The 24,663-nt window shown below is 38.9% G+C and overlaps 1 protein-coding gene across 2 annotated transcripts in view; it reads left to right on the top strand.

The window, feature by feature from the left end:
- The window catches only part of SORCS3 (sortilin related VPS10 domain containing receptor 3), a 502,293-nt gene extending 484,196 nt beyond the window's left edge, over positions 1-18,097 (top strand). For both annotated transcript variants that reach the window (XM_075215733.1, XM_075215732.1), the window contains 5 exons: positions 41-172; positions 1,491-1,590; positions 8,822-8,927; positions 9,767-9,924; positions 13,546-18,097. In XM_075215733.1, the coding sequence (XP_075071834.1) occupies positions 41-172; positions 1,491-1,590; positions 8,822-8,927; positions 9,767-9,924; positions 13,546-13,610 (561 nt within the window). In that variant the 3' untranslated portion in view covers positions 13,611-18,097. The remainder of the gene's footprint in view (positions 1-40; positions 173-1,490; positions 1,591-8,821; positions 8,928-9,766; positions 9,925-13,545) is intronic.
- The last annotated feature ends 6,566 nt before the right edge of the window (positions 18,098-24,663 follow it).

Genomic DNA, 24,663 nt, shown 5'->3' with positions numbered 1-24,663 from the left:
AATATTGAACACTCTAAAGATTTTCTTTTAATAATTCCAGGTTACTCATATCCCGGAGGATCAGGTTCTGGTGGCGATGTTCTCCGGTCTCCCGACATCAGCAGAGCTTTTTATATTACCACCTAAAAATGTTAGTGAGCGGAGGAAAGGAAGCAAAGCAGACCTGGAACAGGTGAGCAAACATTTTGAAATCTCATCTTTACCCCCATTTGTTTCAGGGCTGGTTTGAGTCAAACAGACTGTTTCACCTTTGTTTGGGCTCATCAGTGCAGGATAGAATTTGTTTGGTCGGCATGTGAAGCACAATAGAGACAGCCTCACTGAAACAATAGGAAGTGACCCAGGGTGCTTCACTTGTTATTTCTCTTTGTTACTAAGCTTCGTTCTGAATGTCTCTGCTCAGTGAAGTCCATGCAGGTCGGTATTTGACTTTAAGGACAAGAAAGTCCCAAAACTGCTGCCCCAAACATGAACCGGTTGAAATCACTTAGATAATTTTGGGACCTGCCTTAAACCTGGTCGTCAGATGACCGCCAACTTCCTGTGTGCAAATGTCTCTGATGACCACTTATAGGCCCCCGTGTGAGCTGACCACTCAGGCTGACTGGTGAACAGTTGGATTCAGTTTCCTTTGTGTGGGGGACAGGAGCAGACTGGTGTGGCAGCAATCAAATGTGTTTTAAAATGTTATCTAATAAATTAGTATTTGTGCTAGCTAACTCTTGATATATATCATACTTGCCAACTCTCCAAGTCCGGGAGACTCCCAAAATTCGGGTCAGTCTCCCGGACTCCCAGGAGAGCTGGCATTTCTCCCGCATCTCGAAATTCCCTTGGAAAAATGACGCGATTCTCTGTGAATCGCGTCATTTTGACCCCGCCCCCCCGTGGCAAAACATCATTTTACTTGTGGGGCGGAGCCAAAATGACACGATTCAAGGCACACCATTTCACCCCCCCCCCCCCGCCATCTAGTCACGACCCTCTCCCGGACGTCACCTTCTGAAAGTAGGCAAGTGTGATATATATTTATTTATTTCATATTGATGCTACTTGTACGTATCTCTTAACAGCAGTTGTTTTAAGATTTCTACAATAACTAGAAAACCTTGCTTGTCTCCACCTTGCTCTGTTTCTCCTGATTTTAACTGCACCGTCGATAGTTGCACAGAAATGCCAGGTGCCAATGGCTGATATATTATTGGCGTGTGATAATGCCGCTGCCTGACGGTGGCCACACCCACTTTCCCCACCACCAGCTACATTTGATATTCCGTTAGCTCATGTATCATGTTATCTGCTCATCTATTACATTGTAAGCTCATTAGGTTATGGCTATCTTTAATTCTATTTCATGACATTGTATTTAATTTAATTTCATGATCCACTCTAAATGTAGGATAATATATTAATAATAATAATAATAATAATAATAATAATAATAATAATATCTCTTTTCGTTGATGTTTTGCACTATTTTTTTTTTGCAGATTGTAGAGTCGCTGTTTAGTGCCCTCAATCAAAATCTTATAATGTTTGAGCTGAAGCCGGGGGTGCAGATATTCGTATATGTCACCCAGCTTACCTTAGGTACGTCTGCAAATAACTATATTACACTTTACTAAACCTGAAATCTCAAGGTATCAGCCTTATGGGCTAAATTAATTGTCGTAAATATCAGCATAATATCACTCGTCTGTGAAGAATGCTGTTTATTGCATGTTTGTTGTTTTTAAGTGTGTTTAGCCAAAAGAAAGAACCATCGATTGATCTTATCTAATCTGTCGGTCAGTCTCTATGTACTCAGTTAAGCTCCTTCCACTTGTGTTTCATAACTCCTATTGAATGCGCTTAGCAAGGAGTGAAGGATAAATTCCTTCACTCTTGAGCTTTCTGATAGCATTAAGCAGCAATTACCGTATATACTCATGTATAAGCCGAGTTTTTCAGCACATTTTTGTATGCTGAAAAAGCCTTCTCGGCTTATACACGGGTGAACTAACCTGGTGTCCGGTCCCTGAGCTCCTATCTTCCGCAGTGGAACGCATGTGCGTTCCACTGACAGGAAGTTCGGCATTTGGAACGCAAATGTCGAACTTCCTGTCAGTGGAACGCACATGCGTTCCACTGCGGGGTAAGTGAAAGGCTGTCTCGCTGTCTCGCTGTCTCTCTCGCTGTCTCTCTCGCTGTCTGTCTCGCTGTCTCGCTGTCTCCTTGTAAAGTATATTTGTTGCGCTGGTCAAGAAACAGTGTAGCTTTATATTAAGTTGGTGCACATCGTAAAATAGGGCAGCTAATAGGTCCATGAAAATATTGTGCCAAATATACAGCGCTGGTAAAGTAAAAGGTTAAAGTGTGGACTATTTGCAAGCCATCACATCTCCATTAAAATATATGGAAGACATGTAGTGCATGTTAATTTAAGATAAATAGACTAATGCATACAAGACCATTCACAATTATCCTTGGAATGCCTGGTTTTCGGGAGTGTGAGTAAAACGAGAATGAATGGCACATAAACATTTAAAGTCCTCTAATCTGGACTTTAATAGACCTACAAAAGATCTGGTGAGAATCCCTATAGAAATGTTTGAGTTATGACATCATTTTTTAAGACTGTGATTATCCTGATTGTTTAAAACTCTGACTGAAATTACAGTAATTAAACAGAAGTGAGCTTTTGAAGAAAAAAAAATTACCAGTAGCTGCTGCATTTCCCACCCTAGACTTATACTCGAGTCAATAAGTTTTCCCAGTTTTTGGTAGTAAAATTAGGTGCCTCGGCTTATATTCGGGTCGACATATACTCGAGTATATACGATATTTATGTCAAAGTGCTTAAGGCACCTGAAGATTAAAGGGCTCTCCACCTTCAGACAACATTATCTTCCAGACAGTTGCCCTACGACACAACAAAATAGAGTATAAGGAAGGCCTGATACAAAATAACCATTAATGAAATGAACGCAGAACTAGCTTTGTTCATGTGAAATCCTGGCAAGTTAGAATGTTAACGTCTTCAGATACCATTAATTGGTATCAACTATATTTTCATCTCAAATTTTGTACTTATTGACAGCAAACTTCACATTTGCATAGTTCAAACAACGTGGTTAAATACCAAATACTGGGACGTCACCTGAGCAATGGCTCCGGTTGGGAGTTTAGACCTTGTCCTCCCGTTCCTCCTCACACACTTAATGATACCCAGGAGTGGGTGATGATACCTTATATTGTGATTCACACAAAGGTAGAGCAGACAATTTTGAGCACTGAATGATATTTCATATGTATCCAGGTATCAAACTTTCACAGATAGCAAACAAAGGTCCAAGGGTGTCACAGCCACTTAAACACCCGACGCGTTTCACAGCATCCAGAGACTTCCTCTGTGTCTTCTTCTCACATTGTGACACAAATGTAAGGCTTGATTCCAGTGTTAATACAAGTGAGTTGCTGTTAATACAAACAACATCAATCTGCAAACCAGAGCCACTAATTAGTTATTTGACAACTCAAACAGATATAAAATAAATATATAGTAACATTTCCCTACATCAGGTCTATAAACCAGGTGGCCCTTCAAGAGTTTTTCGTAGCCCACTGATTCCCTCCATAATCTCTTATGTTTGACATAATGGTGGTCATTTTTTTGTGCGGGCGATGATTGATTTGTAGATGTACATGCCTTTGTGATGGGCATTTTGCAGATCAGGGCCGTCAGTAGGTATAACTAAATAAGTACGTCTTTTACATTGGCACATAGCAAATGTGTCATCTCAACAATATGACTTTGGCTATCTTATTATTAAATGAAAAGGGAGGTTGACTGGGCACACTCGGAAGGGTACCGCTCATTTACAAAGACCCACTGAGTTTTACAGGGGGTACACTCAGCTGTGATGCCTGTTTCCATATGATGTGAACTCTAGGTTTCAATGGAAATCCACGTGGGCATCTAGAACAGTGGTGGGCAATAGGCATCCCTGCAGGCCACCGATGGCCAGATGCGCTTTCAACTGCTGCCCCTAGCTCTGTGCCCTCGCTTTGACTTATTTATAAAGCAGAAAATAAGACTAAGCGGAGCAGCTGGATTGCACGTTGCACATTACGCGGAGGTCCCACGGCACAACCAATCAGAGGAGGTGGAGGAGGAGAGAGTGCACCACATGTTATCCTTCTTCGTGCTCCAGCAGTAAAATTGTGGGGGGGAGTGTGAGAGGCACGTGGGTGGGGGGGGAAGTTTGATGGGCATATTAACGACATGTCAAGAGGTCTCGGGAGTAACTGGGTAGGTCTGATTGGCATGTGAGGGGCATGTGAGAGGAATGGAGGGACACATGTGGAGGTCTGATGGGCATGTGAGGGGCATGTGAGGAGGATGGAGGGACACATGTGGAGGTCTGATGGGCATGTGAGGGGTATGTGGGGAGGATGGAGGTTCACATGGGGAGGTCTGATGGGCATGTGAGGGGGATGTGGGGAGGATGGAGGGTCATATGGAGAGGTCTGATGGGCATGTGAGGGGTATGTGGGGAGGATGGAGGTTCACATGGGGAGGTCTGATGGGCATGTGAGGGGCATGTGGGGAAGATGAAGGGACACATCGAGAGGTCTGATAGGCATGTGAGGGGCATGTGGGGAGGAGGGAGGGTCATATGGGGAGGTCTGATGGGTATGTGAGGGGCATGTGGGGAGGATGGAGGGTCACATGGGGAGGTCTGATTGGCTTGTGAAGGGCATGTTAGGAGGATGGAGGGTCACATGGGGAGGTCTTAATGGCATGTGAGGGTTATGTGAGGAGTTCTTATTGGCAGTTTCATGGCATGTGGGGAGGTATGAGTGGCATTTTGCTGCAAGTGGGGGGATCTACCAACATGTGGGGCTATTTTGGAGCAATTGGAGGTCAGAGTGGCTTGTGGTAGAAATTTGGAGCAAGTTAAGGCCATTTTAGGATGTTATCCTGCCTAGATCGTTCTCAGGATGTTTTTTCATTCTTGAAATTAATCACCTGTTCTGCCATGTATTAATGGTAAATATGTTATCTATAGGAAAAGCTGAACAATATGAGCTAAATGAGGACCTCTAACTGCAGAATAGGTGTTTGTAGATAGTTTCTGTTATGTATGTTGATCAATCAAAATTTCTCATTTAGAAATATAAAGCAGCACAGTTATTGTCTTTGAGCTCCAGGAAAACTGTCTAAAAAATATGTATTTGTTCTAGAAGTAAAGTCCTGATAAACATTACATGAGATCTCTCCATCGCGCTTGCAGGCTAATTATATTATCCTTTTCCTGCATAAAAGGGTCATTATTCCTGCCTATTGCACATATTAAACTTTCTTTCTAGTGTATTTTGCATAAATATCAAATTCAAATATTGTTCTTCTCTCTTCACAGTATAAATCTTATTTTGTGCTCTCCCAGATCAAACTAGTGATTTACCTGAGATGATTCTAGTGTTGTAATTGCTGCAGTATTTTTAAACTATGTGTCAGCTTTTAGCCAAGTCCGTTAGTCAGTTGCGGACAGGTTTTGTTTAGGCTAGTACCGGGGTCATAGATCATCATCATCACCATGTATTTATATAGCACCACTAATTCCGCAGCGCTGTACAGATAATATTTGTCACTCACATCAGTCCCTGTCCCATTGGAGCTTACAGTCTAAATTCTCTAACAAGCACTAGGGTTAATTTTGTGAGCAGCCAATTAACCTACCAGTATGTTTTTGGAGTGTGGGAGGAAACCGGAGCACCTGGAGGAAACCCACGCAAACACGGAAGAACATACAAACACCACACAGATAAGGCCATGGTCGGGAATTGAACTCATGACCCCAGTGCTGTGAGGTGATACCAGATTTGACTATTGGGATCCCAATGGTGTAAGTATATAAATGCCAGATAACCTACAAGGGATAAAAAGTCAGACTACCATGGGCCGTGTGACATTGGTTACTATCGTGGTTGCTCCTACCATGAGATGAGAACTTTGTTAAAGGAAGCACAATTCTAGGATGTTCACCTTGCCTCCAGCTTCCCTCAGCCAGAGAGCACCCCCAGGAGAGCCCAGCAGTAATCATTGTTGAAGGGACTGCAGGAGTAAGCGCAGAGTGACACATATCACCTGGTGCTTCCTCCTGCAGCTTCTATGTAGAGTTGACGGTGCAGGAGGAGAGCAGCAACTTCCTCTCCTTACACCATATCGCTTTTGGTCATGCTGTCAGTCACAGAGGGGAGCACTAACTGCGCCACCCCTTTAAGAAGTATTGTGTGTGGAGGGATTTGAGTGCAGTGGTAGGTCTCAGCCAGCATTGGATAATGGGTCCTTCGTAGACACCAAATCCGACTGCAATAATGCAAATGGTTCCCTAGGTAAGGAAAATGGAGTCAGTGTAAAACATGGAGCCAATGGAATGTTTTTGAAAATGCATTAAAAATATTAAGTTCCATGTGCTTTTTTTGAACCCTCCCCCCAAAAAACCCTCAAATTATGGGTGTGAACATAAGTTTATCCATGGATAAAATCTGCAAGGGGTTTCTGTGAATTAATGACCTCTAACTCTTTATGTGTTATTTCCCCTTTGTTTCTGTCTAATGTGAATGTTAAGTGAATATTGTGTGAAAATAGTATTGTTAGAAGACTTTACCTAGTTTCTAAAATGGTTATAATAAGTCTGCTTTTAAAGCTTACCGTAAAGTATAGTTTTATTGTTTACCTTCTCTTCTCCAGAATCCCTTTATTATTTCCCAGGGATCCCCTGTGTATCTTTTTGTGGTGTGATAATTCTTTCACAATACCAGAAAGAGGATATTAGAGCTGAATCCACACAATATTTAATAATAAATAAAAACCACACAATAGTACATAAATGCTTAAAATGAGCTTGATACAAAATTAAATGTAATGGCTAATACATTAGCAACAGTTATACACAAATGAATGCACATCGTTATCCTGGACTTTTCATATGATGGTATTGTGAAAAATGGATCACTGAGATAGAGATTATAACTGAGATGTAAAGACACTTGTCCCTGTAAAAATGGAGAGGTGTTACTGAAGTGTCCCAGTATCGATCCGCATATATCACAGTCCACTGGAAAAAAAAACAACCCCGGGGTTCTGATGCCAAAGAGTCCAAGGATCCACAGTGCCAATAGAATGAATGCGAAACTGACGCGTTTCTCCGTTACTTAGAACAGTTTCATCAGAGGAATAAATGTCCGTGCTGAAAAGACGCTGTTTAAATGCCGCGCCAGGGATCATATGGTATCAACTAGCCAATCAAATTGCGATTCCGATTGTTGATGTAAAATCCAAAGGCGTATACATAAAGCTATTTGATCATTGCCATAGTAACCAATGTAAACAAATTGGGAGAGAGTAAATAAACTCGATCTCACTCTGTTTGTTAATAAAGGCACCAGATAAGTAAACCATTTGCTAAAATAAGACAGCGGGGGCAAATACATAAGATGCCAAAGCAATACAAAGAAAAATTGAATGTACAAACATTCATAATAAAATCAAGTAGCTACATGCATAAATACTCATAATGCACAATTCACAATACTATACGCTTGGGTGTCATGGGCTAGAGCAAAAGAAATATTTGTGACGTCACTGGGGGCACGGTCAGGTCCGGAAAAGACAGACAATAGGACAGAAAACAGATGGCAGACACAGATGACTGAATTTACCAGAAGTATAACATAAAACTATGTCTAGCATATACATAAACATATATTATTAAGGTCAGTGTCCCTTTAACAAAGATGATAAAGGACATGTTTATAATTTTCTACAGTATATTAAGTATGCGTAATGTTAGTTTATAAAACTGATTCTTATTTGCTATTTTGTAGTCATCCGTCTTTCTTGTACTTATACATTATGGGCCTCATTTAGAGTCGAACGCAATGTGCGTCTTAGACGTGTAGGAGTGGGAGTGTGCCGCAGCTTGGTAGGGTATTACCCCAGTTGCGTACCACTCGTAATACCCTACTGAGCTGCAAGCAGTTCCTGCAGGTAGCTAACTCCTTGCGCCGCCTAATTCCTGCTGCAAATTTTTAGCCCTTTTTTGACCTGTGTTGCGTCTATGCCTTACTGAGTCCAGGATTTACTTACGGGGTCACACCCCCTGTGTCTATATTATACAAGTTCATGCTTACAATTCCGCGTTCCGCCCTTTCCTTCGTAGTAAGCCGCAAGCTGTCGCAAGTGTAAATTGCATCCAAGATGCAGGCGGATATGGTGCTTGCTGCACATGCGTGATAGCGGTTTTGTGGTTGATGCGCCTGAAACGGACTTTGCGTTTGACTCTAAATGAGGCCTTATAAGCAGAACCGTGAATAGAGCATGATACAAATGTACAGTGTGAATCATAATAAACCATGGTGAACTACATGTATAAGCTGCATTACTTGAGCATCACTGACCTTCTGAGAGGTAATTGGTGACCCCGATCCGCTTTAGCAAGCCCCTCGTGCTTCTGCTTGCCAACGTATTAGCTGTACAGATACTGGGTGTAAAGTCCGATCTCTTGTGTTTCCCTGTGATTGGCAGAGACAGGTTTGATAATCTGCTGTAGATCCTGGCAACGGGTTAGTTGTGAGCCACTTAAGTGCCTCCAACCTCCTTTCTAGATCTTTCCTAGCCAGTCACCATAATACACAAGTTATTGATAGTATTGGTTGATCATTTTTACCACAATGCATAGTCTTGTGATTGTCTGACATATTTTGGTTGGCACCAGTGCTGAACATTACCCTATTGCAAGTAATAAATTGTGGTACTATTTTCTGCTTTTTCTAGCCCCCTTGGTGGACAACAGCGCCACGCACAGCAGTTCGGCAATGTTAATGCTTCTCTCCATCGTCTTCGTGGGTTTGGCTGTTTTTTTAATCTACAAATTCAAGAGGTAAAGTACTGGATACAGATCCTAATTCTTGACATGTGATTTGAACTTTCTTTATTTAGACTTAAATATAGAAAAAAAAATGCATTCTGGGGTAGTTTTACTAAACATTCTAAAAAGGAAAATTGCAGGCGTCGCCTATAGCAACCAATCAGATTCTAGCTATCATGTTCTAGAATGCTGTAGATAAATGAGAACTGGGGGCAAATGTATCAAGCTGAGAGTTTTCAGGGATTTGAAAAGTGGAGATGTTGCCTATAGCAACCAATCAGATTCTAGTTATCATTTTGTAGACTCTACTACATAAATGATAACTAGAATGTGATTGGTTGATATAGGCAACATCTCCAGTTTTCAAACCCGCTGAAAACTCTCAGCTTGATACATTTACCCCCTAGAATCTGGTTGGTTTCTGTGGGCAACACTTCCACTTTTTCTTTGTAGAAGGTTTAGTGCATCTAACCCTCTAGATAATTTAAAAAAAACAATTATGACATCAACTTTGTATTTTCAGAGCTAAGCAAAGTTAAAATGTCACCTTTATTTTATCTCATTTACCGTGTCAGCAACCATGTTATCTAAATAACAGCCTTATTATTACTAGATTGTAGGCAGTCCATTGTGGTTTTAACAATTTTTATTCTTTAAAAAATAGCAGTGTTTACTAAGATAAAGTCTGAATGGATTGGGGCATTAACTGGTGAAATATTATGAAAAATGTACAAATATTAAACTCTGAACAAACCTGTCTTGGTGGGTAATCTTATATAGAAATAAAAAGCGACTACCTAAATGCTTTACAAATGCTAATTTTAAAATATAAATGTCTGTTTTCACTATAGGAAAATTCCATGGATTAATATCTACGCTCAGGTTCAACATGATAAAGAGCAGGAAATGATTGGGTCCGTCAGCCAAAACGACAACGCGCCCAAAATATCGCTCAGCAACTTCACAGAGGAGGAGCTGACGGACAAAGAACTGGACCAACGAGTCATTGGTAATCTAAATATTCATGTTCATCACTGAATTGTTCAAGCATTCTGCAACCTGTTTTGATACAATGATGGAGAGTGAATATTCAGCAAAGTGTATCTAGTCAATTAATCAACTGTAAAGCCAGCTTGTAGGACACCCATGGCAGGACTTTAATGAATGGGTTCCACATCAGTTGTTTGGGCTGGAAAACATTAAAAGACGTCTCTCCTCCCCCAGGGGCTGTTTTCTGACCTCTGAGCAGATAGAGATGTTACTGGCATTATCACCTGTCATCCAGTTAATGTGTTTCCAAGCCGTGCACAGACTGAGGGTTTCGAAGCGATGGAAGAACGTGATTGGAAATAGCACGTGTACAATGAACATACAGCTTAAACATTTAAAACAATTTAACCAGTTCCAAAATAAAAATCAGATCGGATAAAAACAGAGTCATCAAGTTTAACCCTTTGTGAACTGTAGTTACGTCAAGCCTCACCTTCTACAAATTCCAGGTTCCTGGGCGTCAGTTTGTAGGCGGACCGGGACGTTTCATGACGGTCCCTTAGCGCAACTACACAAGAGATGCGATATTGTGGCACTAGCGATAATATTACTGCTACCACCTCAGCAGGAGGAGGGGAATTTCTACTTTTAAAAAATGAAAGCGAGAAGCCCCTGCTGACCAAAGATGGTCCTCTCACCATTCTCCTGCAGCTAGTAGAAGTTGTATCTCATTCATTTATTCTGATGTGCGCTGACCCCAGTGGTTTGGTTTCGGATGTGTTTTTGGTTCTAAAACATCTTCATGTTTTGGTTTTGTTACAGAATCCTGAAAGGTTTTGATTTTGGATCTGGTTTTAATAAAATATTTTGACACATAGGTAAAATGATGAATTTTGAGCTGTTTTGGCTCCTATATTACTATTTGTAGCATTAACATTCATTTACAGTCTATTTTCTATTGATTTCTTCACAACTGTCCAAATTTTCTCTAATTTTGGCCAAGGTCTGCAGCGAGCTGGCTGGCTAAACTTAGTGACAGAGTAATGGCAAAATTACATATCAGTTTGCTAAAAGATACAATCACCATTTCTGCTTTTATTTCAATTCCTTACCTCACTTTGTAAGTCAACGTTTTTGTCCAGCATTTGGACCTTTGACAAGACAACCAGATAGAACAACAGACAATACAGATATTAAAAAACCATGTAGTTACCTGACTCCTTATACAATCCCAGATTATCTTCAGCTGCAGCTCATGATTCATCAAAAGGTGATAATCTGCATATCATAGCCAAATATATGGGCCAATGGCTCCCTTGAATTCTCAGGCGCTCCGTATATCGTTTCATGTTTTGTATCTACTCGGTACCCCGAATCTCGGATCTGTCGGATTTCTCAGAATCCAAACTGCTCATCCGTAATTTTTACAGCCGCGTTCTGAAATGCTAAAACATCAAATGATTGACGATCGGACAAAAGTATGGATTTCCATCTCTTGTGGAGGCAAAATAGGTTAAAACATTTCAAGGCTTTGTTTGATTTTTTTTGGCAAATATTCTGAAAGAGGAATTCTTTCTATAATTGTTAATAACCATACAACCTACATCTCCACCCCCCTTTCTATTCATGCTCCACCCCGCCCTCTCCGTTCTGCCTCTGACCGTCGCCTCTCTTCCTCCCTTATAACCTCCTCCCACGCGCGTATCCAAGATTTCACCCGCGCTGCACCCCCTCCACTGGAACAAGCTCCCTCCCTCCATCAGAACTTCCCCTAATCTGTCCAGTTTCAAACGGGTCCTAAAAACCCACCTTTTTCTTAAAGCCTTCCAGTCTCCCACTTAACTTCCTACCTTATCTTCTGCCTCCGTCCCCCTACTCTCCCTCTCTCCCCTGCGTCTCTCTGTCTGTCCACCCCTCCCCTTAGATTGTACGCTCCTCTGAGCAGGGCCATCTCTCTTCCTGTTTCCACCACTTCTAACTCTGCTCTCCAGCTACATAGCCCTCCTCCTCAATGGTCCTCCACCCCACGTCCACTCTCGCTCCCTACTCCCCCGTGGGGGTCTCCCTGTCTTCCGAGCCCTCCTTCTTGGGCCCGTCGTTTGCGGATCCTCCCTCCCCCTTCCCTGCCCTCTCTAGCTGTGCATTGAGCTTACTGAGTTACTGTGCTTACTGTTTACTGTACTGTGCTGTCTCCCATTGTATTGTAATTTGTTTGTCCCTGTACGGCGCTACGGACACCTTGTGGCGCCTTATAAATAAATATTATTAATAATAATAATAACCACATTTAAAGTATTGATAGTGATCTACAATTTAATTTGAATAGCAAAATGTAAAAACAATAACCCTCAAACCATAGGAAAAAAAGAACGGTCAATAAAAATAAATGTGTAAAAGAAAACAAAAACGTAAAAATAATTCAAATAGAAATATTTGTGTATTTATTATATACATACATGCAGTTGACGGGTATAACTGTTAAATGTCGTTGAGGATAAATCCCAAGTATTGGTGGTTTCTGCTATTGCAAAATATTATAACAACATTATTCAATATCTGTTTTCCTCTAAATCACTTTAGAAAACACAATGAAACATTCTGAAATTGATATTTAAGAGCAGCTGATGAATTGTGGAACATTACATAACTCTAAAATAAATCATAGATTGTTTTCTTTTTGCAAGAGATAATGTTTAAGATTAAATCGACTGACAAGCGTTACCGAGCGCACTTACAACTGTCATGACTACTTGATAAATGACACAATTTTTTTGACAAATTACATGATATTTAATTGGATTTGCAATGTTACATATTTATGCAGCGTTTCTGTGGCATTATTGTATTGATCGTTAATAATATTGTACATTTTGGAGAAAACTCTCTAAATATGTTGAGGTTGTATGTTCTCTCCTTGTTTGCTGGGATTTACACTGTAAAACAGCAACAGATTAAATATTCTCTGTAAGCGATGTGCAATCTGATATATAAATTAGGTTTAATAAATAGAGAGAACACATGCATTCCATAATGTAGATTAAATGTAAATTTGTTTATTGATTCCTAACAGCGTCAAAACATATATAGTTATGTATCCCGGACTAAATGATTATAGGTTTATCAGAAAACAGTGGTATTCCAGCGTACCATCTCTGTTCCACATTTTTTGTTTATGAATGAGGTAGTGTAGGGCACCAAGGGATTGTTGTGAGCTAAGCTGGAGTTCCACTCTTTTATAATAAATCTGTGATCTTTTGTTTCTTTTATGCATAAATTTATATATTTTAAAATTGTCAGCAATAATTTTTTAAAAAAAATATACAGAATTTAGCACCCGTTCTCTGTTTTATTACAGATTTACTAAGCCGGTGGTTGAAGTGGGTAACAAAGACGTGATTATCGAAAAAAAATTATTTTCAATTTTATTAAAAAGAAAATTGAGCCACTACATTCTTTTTTTAAAAAAAAAAAAATAGAATAATATGCTACAATTTTGAGATATAGAAATATAGAGAGAGCAGTGAACATAATGATATATGATGCTTTTAAGCCTCTCATTTTGCATATTCATTGTGCCTATTTTTTTTCCCAAATAAAATGCTAACCTTCCCCTTTGTCTATGTTTTTTTTATTTTTTTAGGTAGTATCTCCATCATCGCAAACAGTGAAAGCACAAAAGAAATCCCAAACTGTACCAGCGTTTAATGTTGACAAATATTCAGCTGGGCCAAAATTTGGACTCTTTTTTTGTATGGAAAGGAACAAATCTCTCATTTTCTGCTCTTCATTTGTAAACGGCAGGTTGATGAGATACATTCATTAAAAACCAACAACTTGAACACCTGCTTTTTTTTTTTCATTTCTTTTTCTACTTTTTAAACAAACTTGTTGCCAGAGGTGATAAATGCTCTTTGTTTTCCGAAAGTTGTTCCATTAATCAGTTTTGGAGATTTCTCCCATTGGCTTCTCATTTCCATTTCTCTGGTGCGATATTTCATTGAAAGACGGACCCCCGGGGACATTCCTATGAAGGTGTTTCAGAAAGCCAGGTGTTCTCCTGGCTGACCAGATTTGTTTATGCCTCGATGTCTCCACCAGGCAGTGAATCCTGTGTGTGGAATTCTATTTACCAACAATTCTGGCTTCGGAATTGTTGCTACTTTGAGATCGCATTCGGTATTCAAGGCGGCAAGATGAATGTGCGTGTGGTTTCACAGAAGACAAGGCAGAAATGAGTTATCATCTTGAATATACTACTACACAAATTCCGTATATATTTTATGTTGCTGAAATTGGACAGGCATTTCTAAAAGAAAAAATATCACTTTGCTCTGACAAGTTGCATCTATTATAAAAACATGAATTTCTAATCTTTCCTTTGCGATCCAGAGTTTGACATGTTGGCGAGGTGTTATTCAGTTTGGGAAGGCTTTTACCTTTCCCTCCCCCCCGTGTGTCAAGAAATGGAAAAATATGTGTTTAACAATGACACGAAATCTAGGAAACCAAGAAATGTTTCCTGTTGCTGAATTTTAGTTCACACTGATTAAACAACCTTCAGTGTCATCAGAATTGTTCAACAATTGGAAGCCATGTAGAATATTTATCGTTCTTTAATTATATTTAAAAAAAATAAAATAACAGAACCCATAATGTTTCAATGCATTCTCGAAAGTGTCAACATAATTACATTCTACATTTGTAGTCAAATCTGACGTCATTTCAAAAGACATCACAATTCTTCAAGACATTGACCAGAACATTTATATCAAGTCTGCAGAGGGCACAATGAAGGTTATTTTTTTTTCTTATTTTTTATTTCAAATGGACAAAAACAAACAGTGCAAAATTAATAGCCAATAAATACACAAGATCCACATTGGTAGAAAACATTCACAATTATAGTTTTGTTGTATTTTTTCTTCAACTGTGCATGTAGAAATTCAACATTTATCAAACATTTAATTAGCTTATTCCAAAGTAATACCATTTACAAATGGTGAGAAACAGGAGAGTGCTGAAATGTTCATCAAATCGCAAAATGTAACAATTTGTTTTGATCTGAAACTCAGTTTATATGGACAAGATTTATATGTTATGAAACAAAACAGGTCACTCATCTCTAAGTACACGCGTGGTACAAGCAAGAAGCCAAAATAAAATAAATGTTGCGCTGTTTGTAATTATGAAGCTTTAGTGCTTAGTTGATTTTCTGAACGTCTTTGGAGAAGTCAGAAAATGAAAGCGAAGGTCTCGATAGTACTCATCTGTAGACCTACGTGATCAGAACCTGTTTAAAGAGCTCCCTTATTCAAATGATCACAACCATACTGTATTTACTACAATAATATTCATTACGCATATGTACATATTTCCTTTATACTTCGTTTGCAGTTTGATGTTCATTTTTTGAAAGCCCCGAGTCTGCCTTAGAAAACGGATGAGTGACTCTAAACTTTTGCTCCAATGCTCTCTGACCTTCGTATATATCAGATTCAATGATCTTAGTTCGTGCAAACAGATTTGTTAAAACACTGTCACCCTTTGCATGTTTATAGCAATGATACTAAAGGCATAATGTACATACCTATGATGTAAATAGCTTTTTAATTTCTTGGAAATAAATTAATGTTTAGTAATATAATTGAGGATAACGAGTCTGTTCTAAGCCACCGTGGAATTCACCTTGCTCCCACATGTTTCAGCCGTCTGTCGTGTCCAGATCTTTGATTTACCATTTAGGAAACCATGCTGTTCTTTTCTTCACCCCAAAAAAACAATCAAAGGCCCTTTCATCCTTGTCTACAAATCATGATTTATTCTATTTATATAAAGAGGTTTTTGGAAAATTTTAAAAAGACTCCAAGAGATTTTGTTTCTATATGTTGTACTTTTATTATATGTCATCCTACCTTGAACACATGTGTTAGTTTGGTCCTCTAAGCAGCGGAACTAAGCTTTGATGGGGTTCTGAAGCCTTTTTCCAAAGGATAAATATTTAATATTTTGTGAATTTAATATGTATTGTGTACAGCAGCCTCAAATGAGAACTACTTAATAGATATCATTTTGTATAAAGTTAAAGGGAAATTCTATTAGCGTAAATACCCTAGATGGCAGAAAGTTCTCCCTCTCACCATTGTCATTGCTCCACCGGATACCACAGCAATACCACAATTGTCCATGGCATGGAACACCAAAGCTGGCGAAGATTACATGAAGAGTCATCAATTTCTTCTAATAAGTCACAATATACATGTGGTTGTACCCTGTCACGAACACCCAGCCTGTCTCAGGTACAGCAATCTGAACAGCTGGCCATGACTGGCGTCACCTTAGTCACTTAGCAATGATTACACCTTTTCTGCCACCACAAAGGTGTTATGGTGTCCTTACATTCACCAGAACCACTTATTAATGTTTCACACTTAAATTACATACACATGTAACATGAACCTCCCTGGACTTTGTAAATTCACAAAGAATTATGGAGAACACATAGATTAAATCAATTTAATCTGAAAAACAGTTCCAAGGCTTAGTTACAACAATTAATAACAATACATACAATAAATTGCACAAATACGTTTCAGAAAATAAAATCGGACATAAAATCAGAGTCACTACTTACTAGTTAAGACCTGGTGTGTGAGGGAACATAATTGAGAAATATTGGACATTTCAGTCTTGATAGAACCCCTCATGAAAATGCACACGTTATTGTCAGAAGATTTTAAACCCTTCTTACAGGCTCTTCACCCTCACTTTAGGAATTACATTTTCAAATAAGTCAGATTGATTTCCAAAATGACACGGAGCTTTCTGAAGTATCTCACTAAGATATATGTTTGAGTACCTAATAGAATCTGTCACCTCTCCTTTGCTTGAGTGGCTAGATGGTTTATAACTTTGGGGCTTTAAACTCATCCAAGATCCTTATCTTTCCCGGACCTGGCTAGTTTCAAAAGATTAATGACACTTGCATAGATTCAAACTCATGTAATCTAGCAAAGCGCACTTTGAGATTACACTATAAGGTTAAATAAAATATACCCATTGTCATACATGAATTCAACAGAAAATAACAATCAGTCATTAGATATACTACATAATCGTCACATACCTGGCCTACGTTAAACAGTCAATAGGTGGTATTAACCGATCGGTTGTGGCTTTTTGGACTAAAGAGACTGTCACGTGATTGGATAGAACTGGAGAATGTGCCACATTACCTCCTACTGTTGGGGTTTTCACGTTAAATGCTGCCTTTTCTCATCCACAACACTTATGTTAGCTTGTCAGGTACATTTATTGCACTTTCCGCAATTCACATATAGCCGAAATCTTGGTTGATCCCCTTCTTGGTGTTCAGGTCTCCACTACACCAATTAGTCGTTGACTTTCACAGCCCCACTGCCAATTTCTCTTTGTTGTACGAAGATCTGAGCATTTAGGATGATTTCCAGAGGTCCTGGCCATATGTAAGTGTTGGGACCCGTCCAAGCATTACAGATGGCAGTGACCAATGGCAAAGTATTATTATTGGGGGTAAGAGGGATAAGATAAATATAATACAAAGTGAAAGACCACTTTAAATAAAGGTATTTTATGAGTGTGTAAATTGGTGCCAAAATGTTCTTTGACCTTAAATTCACCAGAAATATTCACCATAAAATATTTTTTCCCCAGTGTTTAGAGAATCTCAGCTGACAAAGGACAATACTGGGACAAGCGCTCTCTCAACTACGTGCTAAGAAGTTGTTATACCGGGAGCAATGTTCTAATATTTAGCAGCATAACACTGAAGCCATTATACAGGGAGACTTTTGTTTCCCCTCAGGGTTGTTAGGGGCAACATCAGAAATTTTACAGCAGTGATTTTAACTTCACTTTTCCTAAAGAAATAATGTTCATGTACTGACACTTCACGTTAATATTTACAATGTGAACACCATGGAATGTTTTGTTATTAAACATAAATTTTATGAATTAGTGTCTCATACAAATGTTTAAATTATGTCATGAATTTATGGTTAATCATAGGTAAATAGAGTTAAATGGATAACGGTAATATAAGAAAGTGGACAATTCTGCTATTATTAAAATCAAAACATTCATTAATTTTAGATTACTATATTGAAAGATTTAAAGTTACCTAGACTTGCAAAGGGATTTTTGTAAATTGGCCACATATATATATATATATATATATATATATATATATATATATATATATATATATATATATATATATATATATATATAATTTGTATTATAAATATGGCACAAAATTTTTTGATATGTACCCAACAAATAAAGTTTCTCTGAATTTACACTGTAGACTTACAATCTTATAGAAGTGAAAATAATGAGACAATAATAATGAAATCGACCATTTATATGCATAGTTAATTTTATTTTCAGAGTCTGATTTTCTTTTTGTGTTATTGTAAATTGGCTATATATGTATTTATTACGTTTCTGTTACAAATTCATACAATATTAAAATCTACTATTTTTTTTCTTAGTTATCATCAATTTTACTAAATTAAAAAGTACTAGTGCAGTAGCAACATATACACAAAGGACCATTACAATACAATTTCTGTGAATCTGCCGTTTGAATAATACATTTTTGGACAGTTCATTTATTTTGTTTTCTATGTTAATTTTTCTAAATACATAAACTTAATGGTGCAGAAGGTAAAAAAAAGACATGACCGTAGATCTTCAATCATCATCATCATCATCATCATCATCTATTTATTCCATGAAGCTCTCTTGTAGTTTCAGGGCTCCGCTTCCAAGTGCTACACATTGGCCCCTGGCTTCAGTGAACTGGGTTTTATTTTTAAAGAAGTGGACAACTCAAAAAAAAAATCTCTAACTATACAAATTAATACTCCCCCCTCCCTCAAATTTGCTGCTAGAATTTACTACTGAACAGGAAAATATTATATATATATTTAATTTATATTGTAGTTTATTAATAAAAACCATCATAAATCATAAATCTTACAGGATAGAACAGAAAGGTACAAGTCTGCCCCATGGATGGTAAGCGACAAGTAGGAGGTGGCGGTCTCCACATGTATTTATCATCCCAGAAAGATGGCAAGTTACTAATATTGATGTTGTGGAGATGTTTATCTACAGTAATATCTTTCACCACCAACACAAGGATTTTGTTAGTACCAAATGATCAAATCCAACGCCTGACAGATAGTCATCTGTAATAAACGCCTTTTAAAAAAAATTCTGGGTTATTGCAGAATGTTTTCCAGTATGAGCTCTGTCGAGCTTCTAGCGTAACTAAGGAGAGGGGCCGCATTTCATATGTCTTTTTTCCTGTGAAAGTCAGGTTTAATGATCAGAAATTAATATGTTGCATTTATTGGTGTTATTGGGTTAAATTTCTGTTTGCTTTCAAATGGAAGTCAATGTATGAAGGACGTAGTCATGTAGTGATCCATGCGATAAGCAAGCAACATACATTGCTCTCTATCAGGTTTGTCATTTAAAATTTTATTCGCTAGATAAAGCCATGTTGAGCTCTTTTAGATTGACCAGTACTATCTGCTAAAAGCAAAGCACGTTCCACGATAATGATGTATTCTGTGTTTGTCTGCTATTTAAAATATGTGTACGAGAGATACATAAGAAATCATGCTGCCACATACATTGCTGCTAATGGGAAAATTTACTAATAAAACTGACTGACATCAGATTTGGAGCAGACTGTAACAGAAATGTGGCAATATGCAGAGAGCAATATAAGAATGGTTTACAGCGAGACTCTTTTAAATCTATATATATTTTAGATACACATAACAATAGCAAGCAGTCACACGTCCTGGTTTTGTGATGCCTCTGAATTGGAACAGAATGAGATACAGATATTAAATTCACCTGTAGAAATTGCTCTTCCATGATATTTGATGCATGGTTAGAGACATACGTGTGCAGGGATGTTTAGGGTTTTTTTTTCGAACTTGAGGAATCAGATTTTAATAGAACAGCAGAAACATACTCCCCCCTACCCATTCAAAATATCTATATTAAAAACACAATCAATAAAAAAAGAGAAAAATAAATCCTCAAGCACAAATCCACATCTTGTTTAGCAAATGGGTGACACCCAGGAGTTTCAGGGTCTCCCTGTATGAATCTTGGTACAAGGTTGTATAGTAGACAGTCCAGCAGCGAGCTGTGATTATTATTGTGTATCAAAGATGTGTGAAAAGTGCACACTGTATTCTTGTAACACGTCCTAATTCACTTTAGCCTCCACAATCAGAGTCCTCTCACTGATCTGCTGCCTCCACCTCTCTTCCTCTACTTATACACCCAACGCGTTTCAATCAGTAGTAGATAGATGTCGGTAGCACTGATTGGTTTGTTTTCCATAGAACTTATTTAACTTTAATGAATGGTCCACCTTGAGATAACTTTATATTGTTTGTTCCTCTGTGTTTTCACTATGCTTCATGCTTCTCACTTCTTTTTGCAATTTTCTGCTGTGTTTTTATATTATCAGACAGCTTTATCCATTTGTGTTACCCTAAGATATCGCACAGCTCTCCTGTGCTCTCAGCAGCAGATACACTAGTATCCAGAGAGCAGCCGTATGCCCCATCCCAGGGCAATGGAAACAAACAACTCTTCTGAGTTCAGCCCTGGTGCATGCATTCTGGGCTCCCTAGGTGTGCTCCACTTGTGTGCCACCCTCTCCCGGCACTATCCTGCCTCACCACTTTTTATCTTGCTGGGCAGCATCAACTTGGGCAATGACAAAATAGGTCATAGGTCTGATGGAATAAAGGCTGAAAAGAACAAACGGAAGCCAGAACGTAAAGGCAAAGTTCCGAGTGACTGTTGCAGGAGGGAATGTGCAAGACAATAAATTAAAGAGATCTGAATGTGGGAAACTCCTCTAAGATGCCAAATGTATTAGACATTTATCTGTAAAATAGTATTTATCTTTTCGAAGCTTGTTTAAAGGGAAACTAATCGCTAGGATTGCCATTTTTAGATATGAACATTGGAGGTAAAATACACTGTTTAGTGTTATCCTGGCATCCCACAGCAGCAGTATTACAATGTATTAACCCCCCCGAATCCCTTACAAACAGCTGAAGCCCCTCCCACATCTTATGACCAGTGTCCTAACGGGGTCTGACGCAGGTCGTAAAGCTGATATAGCAGTTACTGTGACATCACATGGCCAACCCCTGCATATGAATCCACTAATCCACACATTGTATTCCTGCAAAGCAAGTGTGTGAAGCTGTCATTCACTCTGTGTCTACTATGTTAGAGAAGCCCCTCCCTCCTAACATGGCAGCCTGCAGCAGAGGAGTAAAAGAGCGCATGATTGATGTATTTGCTTAACTATAAAACTCTAGTTATATAATGTATACCCTTCAGCTAAAAAAAATATAGCATTGAACATATATTTTAATGATAAATAGCTGATTTACTATAATGCTCCCTAGTATCAGGGAAGATTGCACTGTAAATTTAAAATATCAGCAAAACTATACTCTCAGGAGTATAACATTCCTGGAATGAACACGGAAAAAGGATTAATATCCCTAGGAGACCTTTTACTGTAAAACAGGTTGATTGTTGGTGTAAATTCTTTCAATAAATCAGTCTATTTAGGCTTCAATCCTATAACATATATATCTTTTATCTTTAGGTACCAAACCAAAGCCAGATTTCATTTTTTTTAAATGCTCCAATAACCTTTTGGGGGTAAATGTATCATAGGGCGGGTTGTACAAGTCACCGGAAATCGGCGAGATGACAGCTTAAATTTAAAGCGGCGCTGCCTTGTAAAGGGAAACTTCCCTTTACAAGGCAGCGCCGCTTTAAATTCAACCTGCACTATGATACATTTACCCCTTGGACTTTGTTTTATAATTCAGGGATATCCTTTTCTTTGTCCGGATTTTTATGCAAGTTGAATTATTTTAATAAATTAATAGCATATATTCAATAAACTAAACCTTAGGATATCCTAACACTTGCTGCTCTGTGAGTTCTACAAGCCCTGCTGCTGAAACCAATAACAACCAATCAGACGTGAGCTTTTAGTAGCCTGCCCTGCTCTAAGCCGATTCAAGCAAATATCTGATTACTTGCTATGAGCATCTATTTACTATAGCGTCATGTTTCTTAAATATGGCTGTATGTTGGGCAAGTATACTTACATTGTACTGTACTCAAGGAGCCATAAAATTGCGGAGATTACTGCTAAATTTTACCACATCCGTCCAATGCATTGGATTTACGTGAGTGTGTGTTTATAGCTACATCTATCTATCTATCTATCTATCTATCTATCTATCTATATTTCTATCTATCTATCTCTTTATCACTATATACATAGCTAGTTTTATGTGCATATAAATAGATATACTTCGGTTCACATGTACACAACTTCATTGTTGTTACTTTTATCATTTTCATTCAATATATTTCTATTGGATAAAGGAGGTAGTGCTGCATTTGTTGAAAATAAATGTATTTTTGTACATCAAACAGGGATTGTTTACTTTCTTCACCCTTTGTTATAGCGAAATTGAACAGATAAAAGAATTTGTCTAAAGTGGATCTTTACCTCCAAACTCCAGGCTATGAGCAAACTCCCACAGAGGTGGCAGAATGTGCGTTGTATCGTGCACAGAGGGATAGCATACAACCATAGCCAGCGCCGGTGCTAGGGTCCTTGGCGCCCTAGCCACACTGTGAAAATCGGCGCCCCCCCCCCCCACCGCCCGCCCACAGGCACACTTTAAATATCGGCGCCCCCCGCCGCAGGTACCCTGTCAATCAAAATCGGCGCTTCCCTCCCCTCCCCACGTCTTTCCTTATCTTACCTGCATTAAGCTGCTCCTCTCTGCTCTGTCTTCTCCCCTCCACACACAGACACTGTCGGGCCGTGATGATGATGTCACGCCCGACAGTCAGTGAGCGGAGGGGAGAAGACAGAGCAGAGAGGAGCAGCTTAATGCAGGTAAGATTCATAGCCCCTTCCCCCCTCCCCTCCCCGTGGATTTCTCGGAAGCTGTGCGGCGGCCGCCGCACAGTTTTAAATGACAATAGCCAATGTTTTTTAATTTTGAGGCGCCCTGCAGAGACCGGCACCCTAGGCAATTGCCTAACCTTGCCTTATGGGAGCGCCGGGCCTGACCATAGCTGACTAAATGTAATTTCTGGGAGACTCCCAAAATTCTAGGAGTTCTCCCCCACTTCAGGGAGAACAGTACATGCTCCCACATCTAGGGAAGTGGTCGGGGTTTGATGACGTGATTCACAGTAAATTGTGATGCTGAGAACTGTCAAGGATGACCCCCCCCCACCCCCGCACTATCCTTTCCTCTCCACAGATGTCATACACGTAATTTTTTACCCATTAACAACATTTTGTAAGGGCCTCGTGTACTGTCCAAGGGTGAATAATAACATACAGATGGGCTTTGGCAGGTGAGAACACCTGAATTGCTCTACCAGACTCATCCTGCAGCCTTGTTGCTATACCCGAGAGAGCTAGCCTATGTACAAAGTTCCCACATAGATTACATGAATAAATTATTCTTTATTTAGACAGCTACCAAATGGCTAGCAAACTTTCTATGAAATTGTATCACATGTGAATCAAATTATTACATTCAAAAACACAGAACACAATGAGCATATTTAAGCCAACCTGGGTATTCAATTTCCAATATATATCTGTTACAGTCCAATTCTCAATCTGCCAGGTAATCAGCAATGGACCCCAAACATCACCCTGCCTTCAGCAGGCATATACATATTGAAGAGATTACCAGAGGTAACAAAGTTCATCACAGAAGCTCTTGTTTCTAGATGATTATCTTGCAGCAATCCTCCCAGACAGACCAGTGGAAGCTATAAACCATAGCCTGTTCTGTCAGTCTCCAAATCCCTTGAGGGTTGGCCGACAGTTTTTTATTCCCTTGAACTTGCGAGAGCAAACATTCTCCTCAGTCTGGATTGGTTGTCTTTATAATTTAGGGTGGTTTTGACAAGTGGACGCCTTTTCCCAGGATTAAACCATGATGGTCTTTATGAAACATGTAAAGCTCCTGGCTGATAGTCACTTATCGCCTCAGGACCAAAGGGAGTTCTATAAAAGTCTTTAATGTGATAGAGCCCCCCAGGGTGGCCTAGGCTCTTTCAGTTATACAAGTTAGCAGTATTTTCACATCAACAAATAATTGATGTCAGTTATTTTATAGAGAATGAAACAAATTTTGCTTCAGCCAAAGCGATGGTTTTGTAGATATGAGTCAAACACAGGAAATTATGGAATGTCTAGGCCATGTTGATAGTTCAGATGATCATTAAACTTTATCATCTCCTTTACCAAATTGTGATACATAACTTCCTTTATTTACTGAACTTTTAGGTTAAAAACAAAATGAAATGTGTGAAGTTACAATTAAGTTCCAGTGACTACTGGCAGTAACTTGAAGTTGATCATGATGAGATTGTAGCACTACAATGTGATAGTTATCCTCAGAGGAATGATGAGGATAAACATTTAATCTTGCTCAATACTCAAAAGTGGTCATATGGACATAAAAATTTACCACAAGGAAATAAGCCTAAATCTGCCATAAAAGGACAAGCATGCACAGACAACATATTGCAAAGTACAATTTATAAGAAAAGAAGCAATGCTTGTGTCAGTGGTAATGAAGCAAAGAGTAATCCTCATCTCAGCTTA

This window comes from Mixophyes fleayi, chromosome 6 (assembly GCF_038048845.1).
Source record: "Mixophyes fleayi isolate aMixFle1 chromosome 6, aMixFle1.hap1, whole genome shotgun sequence".
Taxonomy (NCBI): Eukaryota; Metazoa; Chordata; class Amphibia; order Anura; family Limnodynastidae; genus Mixophyes; species Mixophyes fleayi.
The sequence above is the reverse complement of the archived record's forward strand: the minus strand, read 5'-3'. Positions and strand labels throughout refer to the sequence as shown.